This window comes from Hyaena hyaena, unplaced genomic scaffold, assembly GCF_003009895.1.
Source record: "Hyaena hyaena isolate Hyena2069 unplaced genomic scaffold, ASM300989v1 scaffold_44, whole genome shotgun sequence".
NCBI lineage: Eukaryota > Metazoa > Chordata > Mammalia > Carnivora > Hyaenidae > Hyaena > Hyaena hyaena.
The window spans coordinates 1,306,701-1,323,139 of NW_024080676.1; the positions used below are offsets into that span (position 1 = coordinate 1,306,701).

Here is a 16,439-nt window from a genome sequence, read left to right on the forward strand (position 1 = left end):
AATAGCAGGGGATAGCGGAAGGCGACGCCTCTTCACTCCTCGCCTGGGTCGACAGCACCTTGCGCTCGGACAGGTGCTGGAGCGGAGCCCGGGAGTCGGTCGCGTGCCCGGGTGCCGCCGCCCTCGCACTCCGCGCGCCCCCGCGCCGCCTCCCCGCTCGCCACGCCCCCTTGCGCGCGCGCCTCAGGCCGCTTGCCCTCGCTGTTTGCGCGGCGCCGCGCCTCACCGGCTCCTCAGCTTCCAACCAAGATGGCGGAGAATGGCGAGGGTCTGGGCACAGTTCCGGAACATGAGCGGATCTTGCAAGAGATCGAGAGCACCGACACCGCCTGCGTGGGACCCACCCTTCGGTAAAACTCTCATCCCCCCGGGACCTCGCGCTGCCGCCGCTGGCCGCTCATCAGGAGCCGGGAGGGGCGTCAGCCACCGGCCGCGCGAGGGGCGTCCCGACAGGTGGTGCGCGCGGAGGCGGGTGGGGGCGCTCCAGGGTGGCGGGCCGAGACCTGGGTCCGGCCCGGGCGGGGAGGGGCCGAACGGGCGGTTGCACCTGTCGGCAAGGCCTGCCTTCGCGGCAGGAGCTGTCACCACCCAGCCGGTGGGTGTGGCCACAGCGGCGCCTCTGACCGCGGGATCCGTGGCGCCGCCCGGCCCTGGCCTGGGGTCTCGGGGACGCGCCTTGGGCCTCCCGGACTGCCGGCGGGGCTGCTGGTGGCTGTGCTGAGGCGAAGGTTAACTGCCAGTAGCCGGCGTGACTGAGGCGCCGAGGCGCGCGCGGCTGCGGCGGGCGTGGGAGAATTGAAATTGGGCGGGAGACGCCGGCACGATTACCGCTCAGCCCGGCCGGAGTGGGCGAGAAAGGAGCGTGGGCCGGCGGGGAGGAGCTGATGCTCAGGAGCGTGCTAGTGTTACAGAGCGCTCGCCAGGCACGCTTTCTGGAGTTAGGGAAGCTTTTACTTATTTATGAACGTCTCATTAATTTTGCATTAACTTTCCCATTTGTTTTAAGAAAGATCTGCACCCTTTAAAAATAGTACTAATAACGAATATTCCAGACTGAAAAACTGCTGCCCTAAAAGTAGAGTATCAGCCGGACACTGTTGTGATCCACTATATTAGGTTAGTCATTCTCCTCGAGAAGTGCCTTTCAGAGGAGCCTGACTGGCTCAAGTCGGAAGAGTATGCGACTCTTCTTGATCTCAGTGTCTTGAGTTCGAGCCCTCCCTTGGGTGTAGATTACTGAAAAATGCGGTTCACCTCTCGTAAGGATAATAATGAAATTATTATTCACTTAGGGTACTTAGGAATGATTGTGCTTTAACAGTATTTTCTTCAGCATACACTTCCTAGAAATGAAGCACTGTATGTTTTGTGGACCCATGGGTGTAGTATCAAGTGAAGCCATATCAAATTATAATGTAAATCCACCTTGCCCTGAAAGTCTGGAGTATTTTGCCCTAGTCCTACCACTGAAGAAGTGTGCAGTCCTAGGCAAAAATCATTTAAGCTCTCTGAACCTCAGTTTTCTTATTCTACTTGAGAAAGGGGTGGATGTTTAGATGCGCGGGATGTTAGAGACCTTGTCTGTTCACTGCTGTGCCCCTAATGCGAAGCCTGTGGTAAGCACTTGATCAGTTTTTTTTTTTTTTTTTTTTGGTCACATGAAGTTCCTGCTAGCTACGATAAGCATAATTGGTGTATTTCCTTAATTTTCCAGCGTAGTTTTTCTTTTCATAAAACCCTGTACATTTGGTAATGAAAGTAGAAATAATAGATGAAAAGGAAGCATTCTTTTCCTCATTGCATGCTGAAACTGAAAAAGTATAGTATGTGGTGTAGTTATCAGAACAGCCAGTTTTTGAAAATCTATATGGTTATGAGGGAGATACTTCCTGTTGGGGAAAAACGCTAGGCAGTATCTTTAAAAAGAGATGAAATTACTTGGAAAAATTTGAAATATATTGAGAGACTTTTGTGACACAAATAGAATATATGTATTCACAGTGTTATCATTCTGTTCTCTTTTGCTGGGGAATTGTGTCACCTTACTTTGTTGAAACCTACGCTATTTTCTTTGGCCAACTCCAGTGACTCATACTCATCCTATATATATACCCTTGTCATCTCATTTACAAGCAGACTCTACGTATACATAGAAGGCACAGCTAGCAGTCCTTTCTCTTGGACAGTGTTTAAGCTATTACTGATTTTTCCCTAGGTTTCACTAAGTGCTAATATTAAAATTTTAAAAACCCTTTTTTTGAAAGATGAAAGTAAAATAGTATAATGATCTTCCACGGAGCGATCATCTAGCTTCAGTTCAGCCGCTGGCCAGTGGCAGTCCGTCTTTTCCCCTGTCCACTCTCCCTCACCCTGGATTATTTTGAAGCAAATCCTGGACATCAGTTCACCTGGACAGCAAGGTGCCTACCACATACTTGGTGTTAGGGGCACAGCAGTGAACAACTAAAATAAGCAAGATCTCTAATGTCCTGGGTATCTAAACACCCCTCTCTCCTTTCCCAAGTACAGGAATAAGAAAACTGAGGTTCAGAGAGTTTAGTATTAGTTTAGATTAATTTTTGTTACTTCCCAATTATCTTTTCGTTGGCCTGTTGGCTTTTGATATTGTTTCTATTTTTTTTTTCTCTGTAGGAGACTTTTTCAGCCTTACCTTTCTTGATTTTTTAAAAAACGTTTATTTATTTTGAGAGAGAGAGACAGTGAGGGAGGGGCAGAGAAAGAAGGAGAGAGAGAGAATCCCAAGTAGGCTCTGCACTGCCAGCGCAGAGCCTGCAGCAGGGCTTGAACTCACAAACCATGAGATCATGACCTGAGCTGAAACCAAGAGTCAGATGCGTAACCAGCTGAGCCACCCAGGTGCCTCTTCCAGATTTACTTTTTATTCCCAATGACTAAATGAGAAGCATGTCACACACTTTTCACTGGAGCTGGCCTACAATATGGTTCTCTTACCTCAGTGGAATTAAATTAGAAGTCAATAATAGAAAACAAGAAAATTCCTAAATTTTGGGGCACTGAGTAACACACATCTAAATAACCCATGGGTGAAAGAAGAAACAAACAAACAAAAAAGTTAGAAAGTGTTTGAACTGAATAAAATGGAAACACATCAGAATTTGTGGGGTACATCTGAAGAATATATAGAGATTTATAGTGCTAAACATCTTTACTGGGAAGGAATGGTTTCAAATCAATGGCATTAGCTTCTAACCTAAGAGGCTAGGAAAAGAAGAGCTAATGAAATAAAAAAGAGCCAAAGAAAGGAGCTGATAAAGAGGATGATAAAGACTGGAGCAGAAATCTGCAAAAATTCTCAACAAGATACTAGCAAATCAAATTCAACAGCATATAAAACAAAGTATTCACCATGATCATGTGGAATTCATTCCTGAACTGCAGGGCTGGTTCAGCATTTGCAAATCAATGTGTGATACACTACGTCAATGAAAGGAAGGATAGGAACCATATGATCTTGTCAATAGATGGCAGAAAAAGCATTTGACAAAATACAGCATCTATTCTTAATGAAAACCCTCAAGAAAGTTGGGATTAAAGGAACATACGTAAACATAAAAGCCATATGTGAAAAGCCCACAGCTAACACCATCCTCAAGGGTAAAAACTGAGAGCTTTCTCCTGAGATCAGGAACACGACAGAGATGTACACTCTCACCAGTGTTGTTTAACATAGTGTTGGAAGTCCTAGCATCAGCATTTAGACAACAAAATGAATTAAAAGGCATCCAAATTGGCAAAGAAGTCAAACCTTCACTTTTCACAGATGACATGGTGCTCTACATGGTAAACCCAAAAGACTGCTAGAACTGATATGTGAATTCAGCAAAATTTCAAGGTACAAAGTCAATGTACAGAAATCGGTTGCATTTTTATATACCAATAATGAATCAACAGAAAGAGAAATAAAGAAACTGATCCCATTTACAGTTGCACCAAGAACCATAAAATACCTAGGAGTAAACTTAATTGAAGATGTAAAAGATTTGTATGCTGAGAATTATAGAATGCTATGAAGGAAATTGAAGAAGACATAAAGAAATGGAAAAACGTTCCATGCTCATGGATTGGAAGAATAAATATTGTTAAAAATGTCAATACTATCCAAAGCTATCTACACATTCAATGCAATCCCAATCAAGATTGCACCGGTGTTCTACTCAGAGCTAAAACAAACAATCCTAAAATTTGTGTGGAACCACAAAAGAGGCCGAATAACCAAAGTAATATTGAAGAAAACCAAAGTGGGAGGCATCACAATCCCAGACTTTGGCCTCTACTACAAAGCTGTAATCATCAAGACAGTATGGTACTGGCGCAAGAACAGACACATAGACCGATGGAACAGAATAGAGAACCCAGAATTGGACCCATACATGTATGGCCAACTAATCTTTGACAAAGCAGGAAAGAGCATCCAATGGAAAAAAGACAGTCTCTTTAGCAAATGATGCTGTGAGACCTGGACAGCAACATGCAGAAGAATGAAACTAGACCCCTTTCTTACACCATACACAAAAATAAACTCAAAATGGATGAAAGACCTAAATGTGAGACAGGAAACCATCAGAACCCTAGAGGAGAAAGCAGGCAATGACCTTTTGGACCTTAGCTGCAGCAATTTCTTGCTCAACACATCTACGAAGGCAAGGGAACTAAACGCAAAAATGAACTATTGGGACCTCATCAAGATAAAAACCTTCTGCATTGCAAAGGAAACAGTCAACAAAACTAAAAGGCAACCGACAGAATGGGAAAAGATGTTTGCAAATGACATATTGGATAAAGGGTTAGTATCCAAAATCTATAAAGAACTCACCAAACCCCACACCCAAAAAACAAATAATCCAGTGAAGAAATGGGCAGAAGACATGAATAGACGCTTTTCCAAAGAAGACATCCATGTGGCCAACAGACACATGAAAAGATGCTCAATGTCACTCATCAGGGAAATACAAATCAAAGCCACACTAAGATACCACCTCACACCGGTCAGAGTGGCTAAAATGAACAAATCAGGAAACTACAGATGTTGGCGAGGCTGTGGAGAAACGGGAACCCTCTTGCACTGTTGGTGGGAATGCAAACTGGTGCAGTCATTCTGAAAAGCAGTGTGGAGGTTTTTCAAAAATATTAAAAGTAAAACTACCCTATGACCTAGCAATAGCACTACTAGGAACTTACCCAAGGGATACAGGAGTGCCATGTACCCCAATGTTTATAGCAGCACTATCAACAATAGTCAAATTATGGAAAGAGCCTAAATGTTCATCAACTGATGAATGGATCAAGAAGATGTAGTGTATATATACAATGGAATGCAGCTTGGCAATGAGAAAGAATGAAATCATGCCACTTGCAGCAATGTGGATGGAACTGGAAGGTATTATGCTGAGTGAAATAAGTCAGAGAAAGACAGATACCATATATTTTCACTCACGTGGATCTTGAGAAATTCAGCCGAAGACCATAGGGGAAAGGAAGGGGAAAATATCGTTACAAACAGAGAGGGAGGGAAGCAAATCGTAAGAGACTCTTAAATACAGAGAACATACTGAGAGGGAATGGGGGAATGGGGAAGAAGGGAAAATGAGTGATGAGCATTGAGGAGGGCGCTAGTTGGGATGAGCACTGGGTGTGGCATGTAAGCCAATTTGACAATAATATGAATGAGAAAGATTGGAGTGGAAATCAGTGAAATAGGAAATAGAAAAACAATTGAGAAAGTCAGTGAAATGAAAACGTGGTTCTTTGAGATCTGTAAAGTTGATAAACCTCTGAGAAAGAAAGGGAGAAGATACCAGTTATCAGGGGTTAGCAATTCCTGATATCAAGGTCAGAATGAGAGGTGACATCACTACAGATTCTACAGATATTAAAGGAGTATTATGAATAATTTCATGCCAATACATTTGACAACTTAGAAGAAATGGACAGATTCCTTGGAAGAGACAAACTATCAAAATAATTTCCCCAAATTGGTCTTTAGATTTGGAGAAAATTGAAATCCTGGCAGAAGTTTTTTTTTTTTTTTTTTGGTTTGTTTTTTTGGGGTTTTTTTTCTGGTAGAAATTGATAAGCTGAGTTCAATTTCAAAAGTTCATATGGAAATCCATAGGACTAGGGTGCCTGTGTGGCTCAGATGGTTAAGCGTCTCACTCTTGATTTGGGCTCAGTTCATGATCTCATGGTTTGTGAGTTTGAGCCCCAGTTTGGGCTCTGAGCAGACAGTACGGAGTCTGCTTGGGATTCTCTTTCTCCCTTTCTCTTCTCTGCATCCCTGCCTCTCTCTCTCTTTCTCACAAAATAAATAAACATTAAAAAAAAATGCATAGGACCTAGAAGAGTCTTACTTGGGAGAACATGAACAGAGCTGGAGGACTTAGACCACCTACTTTAAATGTTTATTATAAAGCTATAGTAATCTAGCCAGTGTGATGTTAGCATCAAGATAAATAGATCCACGGGGCACCTGGGTAGCTTAGTCAGGTAAGCATCTGACTTCAGCTCAGGCCATAATCTCATGGTTCCTGAGTTTGACCTGTGTCAGGCTCTTTGCTGTCAGCATGGAGCCTGCTTCCAGTCCTCTGTCCCCTTCTTTCTCTGCCCCTCCCCCACTCACACTCATATGCTCTCCCTCTCTCTCAAAAAAGAATACACATTAAAAAAAAAGGGATAAACAAATAGATACATGAAACTGGGTAAGAGACAGATTCACACATATGGTCAAATTAATTTTTGACAAAGATATAAAGGCAGTTCATTAGAAAAGGATAGTGTTTTTTTTTTTTTTTAATTTGAGAGAGCAGGAGTAGGGAAGGAGTAGAGAGAGAGAGGGAGAGAGAGAATCTCAAGCAGGCTCCCTGCTGCCAGCACAGAACCTGGCAAGGGGCTCAAATTCATGAAACTGAGATCATGACCTAATCTGAAACCCAAGTTGGATGCTTACCCAACTAAGCCACCCAGGTGCCCCAGAAAATGACAGTGTTTTTAAATAATGGTGAAACAATTGCATATGCACATGCAAAATAATGAACTTTGATCCATACTCCATACCAAATTTAAAACGTAACTCAAAGTGGATCATAAACTTAAATATAAAATGTATAACTATTGAATGCCTAGAAACTGTAGGAAAAAATCTTTGTGACTTTGGTTAGGCAAAGATTTCTTAGATACTATTCCTTTTTTTAATGTTTTATTTTTTTCTGAGAGAGAGAGAAACAGCATGAGCAGGGGAGGGTCAGAGAAAGAGGGAGACACAGAATCCAAAACAGGCTCCAGGCTCTGAGCTAGCTGTCAGCACAGAGCCTGATTGGAGCTCGAACCCACGAACCATGAGATATGACCTGAGCCAAAGTTGGACACTTAACCGTCTGAGCCACCCAGGCGGCCCTCTTGATACTATTCCAAAAGCATTATATATAAAAGGAAAAATTGATACATTAAGCTTCATCAAAATTGAGAACATGTGGTTTTCAAAGATACTGTTAAGTAAATTAAAAACCACAGGCAGGTAGAAAATATCTGAAAATCACATATCTCATAAAAAAAAAAAAAAGTGTGTCCACACTGTATAGAAAAGTCTTTTAGTCTAGGTAAGAAAACAACAATCCTATTAAAAAATGGGTAAACAATTGAGGTAGATACTTTACCAAAGAAGGTACACACAGGACAAATGAGTACTTGAAAAGACGGTTAACAACATTAGTCATTAGAAATGCAAATTAAAACTACAACATTGAATCACACTATTAGAATGTTTAAAATTAAAAAGACTGACTATACCATGTATTCATTCGGTGAGGTTGTAGAACAACTGGGACTCTTCTGCTCTGTGGTGGAAATTTCATAGAACCGTTTATCAGGTTGAAGAAGTTCCCTTATATTTCTAGTTTCTTGAATGTTTTTATTATGAAAGAGTGTTGAATATTGCAGATGCTTTTTCTGCATCTATTGAGATGGTCATGTGGTTTTTTATCCTTTATTGTATTTATGTGGTATAGCACATTAGTTAATTTTCAGATGTAAACCACCATTGCGTTTGTGGGAAAAATCCCACTTGATCACAGTGTATAATCTTTTTTATAGGTTGCTGAATACTGTTTGTTAGTATTTTGTTTAGGATTTTTGCATGTATATTCACAAGAGGTTTTAGTCTCTTATTTTCTGGTGATGCCTTTGTCTGGTTTTGGTATGAGCATAGTATCTCAGAGTGAGTTGGTTATTGTTCCCTGAATTGAGATGACCATTTGGGGGTTTTTTCCCCTTTGTTTTATTCATGTGATATAATAGTACATTGATTTTTAATGTTGAATCTCTCTTGGAATTCCTAGCATAGATCCCATTTGGTCATGGTGTATAATCCTTTTACTATGTTGTTGGATTTGTTTTTGTTTTTAATATTTTGTTGAGTATTTTTACATCTATGTTTGTAAGAGATAAAAGTTTGTAGTTTTCTTTTTGTATTTATCTGGCTTTGGTATTAGAATAATGCTGGTCTCCTAGGATAAGTTAGGGAGTGTCCCTCCCCTTACACTTTTTAGAGGAGTTTGTGAAGGATTAGTGTTAATTCTTTAAATATTTGGTAAAATCTATCTGTGAAGCCATCTGGTGTTTCCTTGACTGGAGATTTTTGATTATTGAATCAATGTCTTGTAGAAATCTGTTCAGATTTTCTAGTCTTTTTGAATCAGATTTGATAGTTTGTATCTTTCTAGAAACTTGTGCATTTTTTCTAGGTTATCAAATTATTGGTATGCAGTTATTCATAGCATTTCCTTAATAACTCTTATTTCTGTGAGGTCAGTAGTAATGACCTCTTTCATTCTGGATTTTAGCAATTCGAGTCTCTCTTTTTCCCTTGGTCAATCTGGCTAAAGATTTTTCAGTTTTGTTGATCTTTTCAAAAAAACCAAACAACTCTTGGTTTTATGACTTTTATGGTTTTATGTTTTCTAATTATTTCTTTTTTTAAAAAATTTTTTAAATGTTTCTTTATTTTTGAGAGAGACAAAGACAGATCATGAGCAAGGGATAGGCAGAGAGAGAGGGAAACACAGAATCTGTAACAGGCTCCAGGCTCTGAGCTGTCAGCACAGAACCCATCACAGGGCCAACCTCATGAACTTTGAGATCATGACCTTAGCTGAAGTCAAAGTCAGACGCCCAACTGACTGAGCCATTCAGGTGCCCCTAATTATTTTATTTCTAATCTTTATTATTTCCTCTCTTCTGCTTGTGTTGTTTTAGTTTTCTTTTTATTGTTGCCTTATGATGGAAACAGGCTCTTGATTTGAGATCTTTGCCATTTTTAAATACAGGCTTTTGCAGCCATAAATTTCTCTCTAAGCACTGCTTTAGCTTCATCCTGAAGTATTTTTAAAATTTCTTTTATGATTTCCTCTTTGACTAATTGGTTACATTAATGTCCACATATTTGTGAATTTGTCAAGTGTCTTTCTATTATTAATTTCTTACTTCATTACATTGTGGTTAGAAATCATATTTTGAATAATTTCAGTTCTTTTAATTTTATTGAGGCTTCTTTTATGGCCTAACATGTGGTCTGTCCTGGAGAACGTTCCATGTGCACTTGAGAGGAATGTCCATTATTAGTTAATGGATAGTTTTTTACTTCACATTATTTTGGATTCTGTTGTCAGTATGCTCTGTGTGTGTGTGTGTGTGTGTGTGTGAGTGTGTGTGTGTGTGCATGTGTGTGTTAATATTGACATCTGGCTCACTGTTTTGATTGTGAAGAACTTCTATTAGTTTTTCTTGTATGGCTGGTCTGCTGCTAACTAATTCTCCCAGTTTTTGTTGATCTGGGAACATTCTTATTTCATCTTCATTTTTGAAGGACAGTTTGTTGGATATTAGACTTTTGGTTGACAGCTTTTTTCTTTTAGTAGTTGGAATATGTCATCATACTGTTTTTTGGCCTCCATTTTTTCTGTTAACCTTACTAGTATAAACTTGTATGTGATAAGTAGCTTTTCTCTTTCTACTTTCAAGATGTTCTTTGTATGTTCTTTGTATTTCATTATTTTCACTATGATGTGCCTGGGGATGGGTCTCTTTGTGTTATCCTTCTTGGAGTTCCTTGGTTATCTTTGATGTCCAGATTATTATTTTTCATCAAATTGGGAATTTTAGTCATAATTCCATCAAATACTCTTTCTGACTTTATTACCATCATAAAATACCACTGTTGTGCCCTCATCATGTGTATTTTGATGTGCTTGATGGCATTTACATTTGTCTGAGGTGCTGTTCATTTTCTTCATTCTTTTTTCTCTGTGTTCTTTGGATTGTATAATCTCGATTAGTCTGTCTTCATATAGTCTTTTTTTTTTTTTTTTTGCCAGTTCACATCTAATATTGATATCCTCTAATGCATTTTTCATTTCTGTTGCTGATTTTCAACTCCAGAGTTTCCACTTTTAAAAATAATTTCTTTTTTTAATGTTTATTTATTTTTGAAAGGGAGAGAGAGAGCTGTGCACAAGTGAGAGCATGGGATGGGCAGAGAGATGGAGAAAGAGAATCCCAAGCAGGCTCCATGCTGTCAATGCAGAGCCCAATGTGGGGCTTGGTCTCATGAACCATGAGATTATGACCTGAGCCAAATCAAAAGCTTAACTGACTGAACCACCCAGGTGCCTCCAAAATAATATTTATCTTTATCAATATTTTCTTTTATTAGACATTGTCATCATACTTTCATTTACTAACTTAAGTATATTCTTTTTACTATTATGAATATAGTACTTTGATGCCTTTGTGAAATCCAACATCTGAGCCATCTTATGGGGCCTGTTTCTTTTTCTTTGTGTGACTCACAGTCTCCTGTTTCTTTGCTTATCTCATAATTTGTTGTTCTAGTAGAAAACTAGAAAGCATAGATAATATATTATGGCAACTGTTGATACTGATTCACCATCAGCCTGATTCTAAGGGTAGCTCTGGAACTTGGATGACATCAGAGAGTTATTCTCCTTTGAGTTGAGTCACCGGGATTCTCTTTTCCCTCATCTCCAGAAATCTCTCCTCTGCTGCAGGTTGCCCCGAGAGTGTCTGTGCCATGTGTGGCATGACTTCCTAGGCATCACTGGGTAGAGCGCCTCCCACTTGTCAGTCTCCAGAGGAGAGCGCAGCTGGGAGTCCTCAGCAGCTGGGAGACGAATGCACTCCCAGGTAACGGATTCACTGTACACTCCAGCAGCTAGAACCCATCTATGCAGATGGTGCTCAATAAATGTCAAAGGAATAAATGATACAACTTTTTTCTTTATCTCTCTATTTTACATTTATTCCTGGCTTAATGATTTTTCTAGTGGATGAAATCCTCTAAATTTCCTAATCTTCATTTTTGTATCTTGTTTTCCAAAATTATTTTTTTTTTAAGTTTTTATATATTTACTGAGAGAGAGAGAGAGCCCGAGAGCATGTGGGGGAGGGACAGAGAGAGAGACAGAGACAGAGAATCCCATGCAGGCTCCAGGCTCTGAGCTGTCCACACGATCCCAACTCGGGGCTCCATCTCATGAATCATGAGATTATAAACTAAGCCAAAATCCAGAGGTGGCCGTTCAACCAACTAAGCCACCCAGGCACCCCTGTTTTTCAAAATTATGATAAAATATTCATAGTATAAAATTTGCCATTTTAGCAGTTTTTAAGTGTACAGTTCTGTGTCATTAAGTATATTCACACTTATTCTGTAGCTATCACCATCATCCATCTTCAGAATGTTTTCATCTTCCCCAGCTGCAACTGTGTTCATTAAACACTAACTCCTCATTCACTTTTCCCACCAGCCTCTGGCAACTACTGTTCTATTTCTGTGAATTTGAATACTTTATATATGTGGAATCATAGTACTTGTCCTTTTGTGACTGGCTTATTTCACTTAGCATAATGCCTTCAGGATTCATCCATGTTGTAGCATGTGTGAGAATTTCCTTCAAGGCTGGCTAAAACTCCATTGCATGGATACATTATTTTTTGTTTATCATTCATCAGTGCACAGTAGTATTGCTTCCATCTTTTGATTGTTATGAATAATGCTGCTATGAATATGCTATACAAATATGTGTTTGAATACAGTGGTAATTTTTCAGGCCAGTGTCTGAGATACGTTCCGACTGCAGAAGAGCTCTCTATCTCTTTCCCTAGTTCTCTTTGGTAAACTGGGTGACCTGTGATTGAGCTTGTTGTCCTTATGAGCTACCAGCCTCCTTTCAATTGTGTGCTGCTAAAATCGCCATTGTTTTTAAGAGTGCCCTTAATGTTTGAACTTCCCTATACTCTGTTTTAAATAAAGTGACTTTCTTTGGGGAGAGCTTCACAGCTGTCTACACTTATCTCCTGTATCTCTCTGTGGGTATAATCTCTGAGCCACTTCTTCAAAGCTGGGGGTAGGAACAGTGGCTTGCTTTTCCCAGACACCCTTGTTTTAAGATCAGGACTCTGGACATGGCAGTAAATTCCGGTGTACTCAGTTTGCACTCGCAGTGTGGAGCCTCTGTCCTGGGTGTGATCTGGAGTGAGGCAGTCAGGAGCCTGGTATTCCTGGCTGCGATCTGGGACACTCGCCTGGGGCTGAGTGGAGGAAGGGAGACTGGATAGAAGAAGGGAGCCCCAGCCTTCTTGGCCACACTTACCTGGAACACAAAGTTGATGGGAGGGAAGATGGGAAATACTGGATGCCTTTCCTTTTTTTGACCCTTGACTGAAACGTAGGGGGAGAGAAAGCCCTGCCTTCTTGCCCACACCCACCCAGGATGGAGCTTCTGTCATGCTGAGCTGGGGGGGTTACAGAGGAAGGATGTGGGTCATGGTTCAAGGGCCACCAACTCTTACAGTTCTTACCAAGTATTTAGTAGATTTTCTTGAATAAATGTTTCTTCACATGCTGTATGCTCTTCGAACAACCTCCAGAGACTTTAGTTCTTTTTTTTTTTTTTTTTTTTGCTTATTTGTTTTAAATAATTTTTACTAACTGTGGTTGTTTTACTAGGAAGCAGTTTTGTGAGTTCTGGAAGCTTCTTGTTTTCAATAGTGGTAAATTTCACAAAACAAAATAAGCTGTTTTTAAAGGTATAATTCAATGACATTTAGTACTGAATTTATAGTACATTCACAAAGCGCAACCATCACCTCTAATTCTAAAACTTGGATTACTGCAAAAGGAAACCCTATGCCCATTAAGCAGTTATTCCCCATTCCTCCTCTTCTTTTAGGCCCTGGCCACCACTATTCTGCTTTTTCTCTGTGTGGATTTGCTTATTCTGGATATTTTATTTAAATAGAAGCATATATATGACTTTCTGTTTGGCTTCTTTCACTTCATGATGTTTTGGGGATTCATCAGTGTTGTAGCATGGGTCAGTACTTCTTTTTTAAGGCTGAGTAATGTTGTGTGGTGTGGCTATTCCACATTTTGTGTATCTGTTCATCAGTTGATGAACCTTTGGATTGTTTATACCTTTTGGGTGTTAGGAATATGCTGTGAACATTCATGTACAAGGTTTTGTTTGAATACTGGTTTCAATATTTTTTTGGGTATATACCTAAGAGTGGAATTGCTAGGTCATATAGTTATTCTATGTTTAACTTTAAAAAAAGTGTATTTTATGAAATGTCAATAATTTGAAGTAGCATGAGGCTATGATACTGTCCTTCATTGTTGAAGATGCAAACTCTGACTTACAGCCTTTAGCAAAGCTTGTTAGGCAAGTATCAGAGTAAAATAAAAACTATCCATGTTAGACTTAGTGGTTATGTTTAATTTATTACTGTAACTAATATCGGAATGGTGAAATTTTTTTGTCACATACAGTCCATTACTACTTTAAACATTTTTGTTGTGGAAACATAATCACAGCTAGCAAACTGACAAATCTTTAGAGACTTCCCATAAAGAGTACACTTTCAGAGATGTTTGTACTATGACACTTTTTATCTATACAAATTTAATGTAGGAAGGCTGAGCATATCTTCTAATTTGACAACTTCTCCAGTGCAAGTTTTACTACAGTAGGACAACACACCTAATTATTTCTAACATTTCTCTTTTTGTAAGTTGCAAGAGCAGACAACTAACTATGCTCTTACAGAATTGCTCTGGAAAATCTCAAAGACAGTTTTAGGTGTAAAAGATATCTTGAAAGTTTTATTTTTTTTCTCTATTTAGGCTCCAGAAGTTAGAAGACAAAATCAAAACAGCTATCAGATATTGCCTGAGAAGCATTACTTGGGTACCTATTTAATTAAAGTGAAAGTGAAATATTTAAAGAATAAACATAGATAACTTGATTGTAAAGGACCTTAGTTCTTTCATAAGTGAGAGGAAACTTTATTAAATAATCAAGAATATAATAAAGTCCATGTTAAGAACAGAAAATTATTCTGGCAAAATGGACCCACTGCTGCTATCTAGGCAAATTGTACAAAAGATAAAGAATAACCTTTCATATCATAGGCAAGTCATTAACCAGTAAACCAAGGAAGCAAGCCCAACAAAATTGAGCAAATGTTGCAACATTTTATTTTATTAAAATTATTTTTAATGTTTATTTATTTTGGAGAGAGAGAGAGAGAATGAGGGAGGGGCTGAGGGAAAGAGGGAGACACAGAATCCTAAGCAGACTCCAGGTTCTGAGCTGTCAACACAGAGCCTGATGCAGGGCTCAAACTCAGGAACAGTGAGATCATGACCTGAGCTGAAGTTGGACGTTCAACCAACTGAGCCACTCAGATGCCCATATGTTGCTAAATTTTAAGCATATTTTAGAGCTTATTATCAGACACAGATATTGTAAACCAAGGCAAATACAATTCATTTTCCATCTTCATTATGCTCTTTCATGTCCTAAAACTATAGAGTGCTGATTCTTGAAGATCTGTCAGGTCAAAATCATTTTTAGAGGCGCCTGGCTGGTTTAAGCCATAGATCATGTAACTCTTGATCTCGGAGTCATGAGTTTAAGCCCCATCTTGAGGGTAGAGCTTACTTAAAAAAAAAGTTTTCAAATAACTCTAAGTGGTTATTTATGTTAACATGCAATGCCTTCCTCATTGCTGTTTTCAGATTAATCAATAGGTTTTTTTTCTTAATCCTCAGTTTTAATTTCTAATGTAAATATTAATAGTTATAATCCACATAAATACAACCTTTTTGGAGTTCTTAATAAGTTTTGAAAGTGTAAAGAGACTTAAAAAAATGGGAGAACTGCTGTAGGAGAAAACCATTCTTTTTCCTTGAAAAACAAAAGCATATATACAGTTGTATTTCTTTGTTACTATTGGTCTTAGTGTAATTTCAGCCTCTGCTAATGATTTAAACTTTTAACCAAAATTATATCTAATTTACGTTTCACATTGAAACACTGAGGTGGAACATTGAGAACTGTCTGTTACATACAACCAGCATTTTATCAGACCAGCAAAACTCATGGGCACGCCCAGTACAAACTCCCTGTTGATACTAGTGTCCCTTTTATACCTTCTTGAAGTTGCAAAAGTGAACACTTTTATTAACACATCACCCAAAATATAGCTTCTCTATAGCATAAAAAATAAGAAGCAACAATGTATAAATTATGCTTATCAGTCTTCTAAAATTCTACCATTTAAAAAAATTAACTAGATAACCAGTGATTGTCTATAAACTTTGTCTATCAAAGTTTTTTTTAAGTTTATTTAAGTAACCTCTACACCAAACGTGGGGCTCAAACTCATACCCCTGAGATCAAGAGTCACATGCTCTTCCAATTGAGCCAACCAGGTGCCCCTTAATATCAAAGTTTTAAGCTACCTAAAGATCTTGCAAATCAGTGTCAATACATGTTATAATAGAAAGTTTGTCAGAATAATGATTCAACTTTGTTGAGCGCAAATTTACATTTTAGTCATTTTATATATTTTATAGGTAATGTTAGCTTATCTGAAAAGTACATGTTTATGCTTTTAGGAGACACAAATCCAAGTTGAATAAAATGATTAATCAGAAAATAAATAGCTTGTTTCATAAAGCAGAGTTATCAAACTAGACTTGTTTGTCAAAGTTGTACTTTAATTATGTAAACTTGGACTTAAGTGTTTCTATGGGTTGCCTGGCTGGTTTGGTGAGTAGAACATGTGACATTTGATTTCAAGGTCTTCAGTTTATGCCCCATGTTGGGCATGGAGCCTACTTAAAAAAATAAAAATAAGGGCTCCTGGGTGGCTCAGTTGCCTAAGCATCTGACTTCGGCTCAGGTCATGATCTCACTGTACCCGAATTCGAGCCCCACATCAGGCTCTGTGCTGACAGCTCAGATTCTGGATCCTGTTTCAGATTCTGTCTCTGCCCTGCTCGTATTCTGTCTCTCTCTCAAAAATAAATAAACATTTAA

The 16,439-nt window shown here is 39.1% G+C and overlaps 1 protein-coding gene across 3 annotated transcripts in view; it reads left to right on the forward strand.

The window, feature by feature from the left end:
* Positions 1-16,439, forward strand: part of EXOC6 (exocyst complex component 6) — a 222,641-nt gene that overhangs the window by 14,947 nt on the left and 191,255 nt on the right. Inside the window, exon 1 of one of the 3 annotated variants that reach the window (XM_039230232.1) lies at positions 220-350. The exons of 1 other annotated variant lie outside the window; for it this stretch is intronic. In XM_039230232.1, coding sequence (XP_039086163.1) covers positions 250-350 — 101 coding nt within the window. In that variant the 5' untranslated portion in view covers positions 220-249. Of the gene's footprint in view, positions 1-219; positions 351-16,439 lie in introns of those variants that run through there. One more of the 3 variants, XM_039230231.1, reaches the window with a different exon arrangement.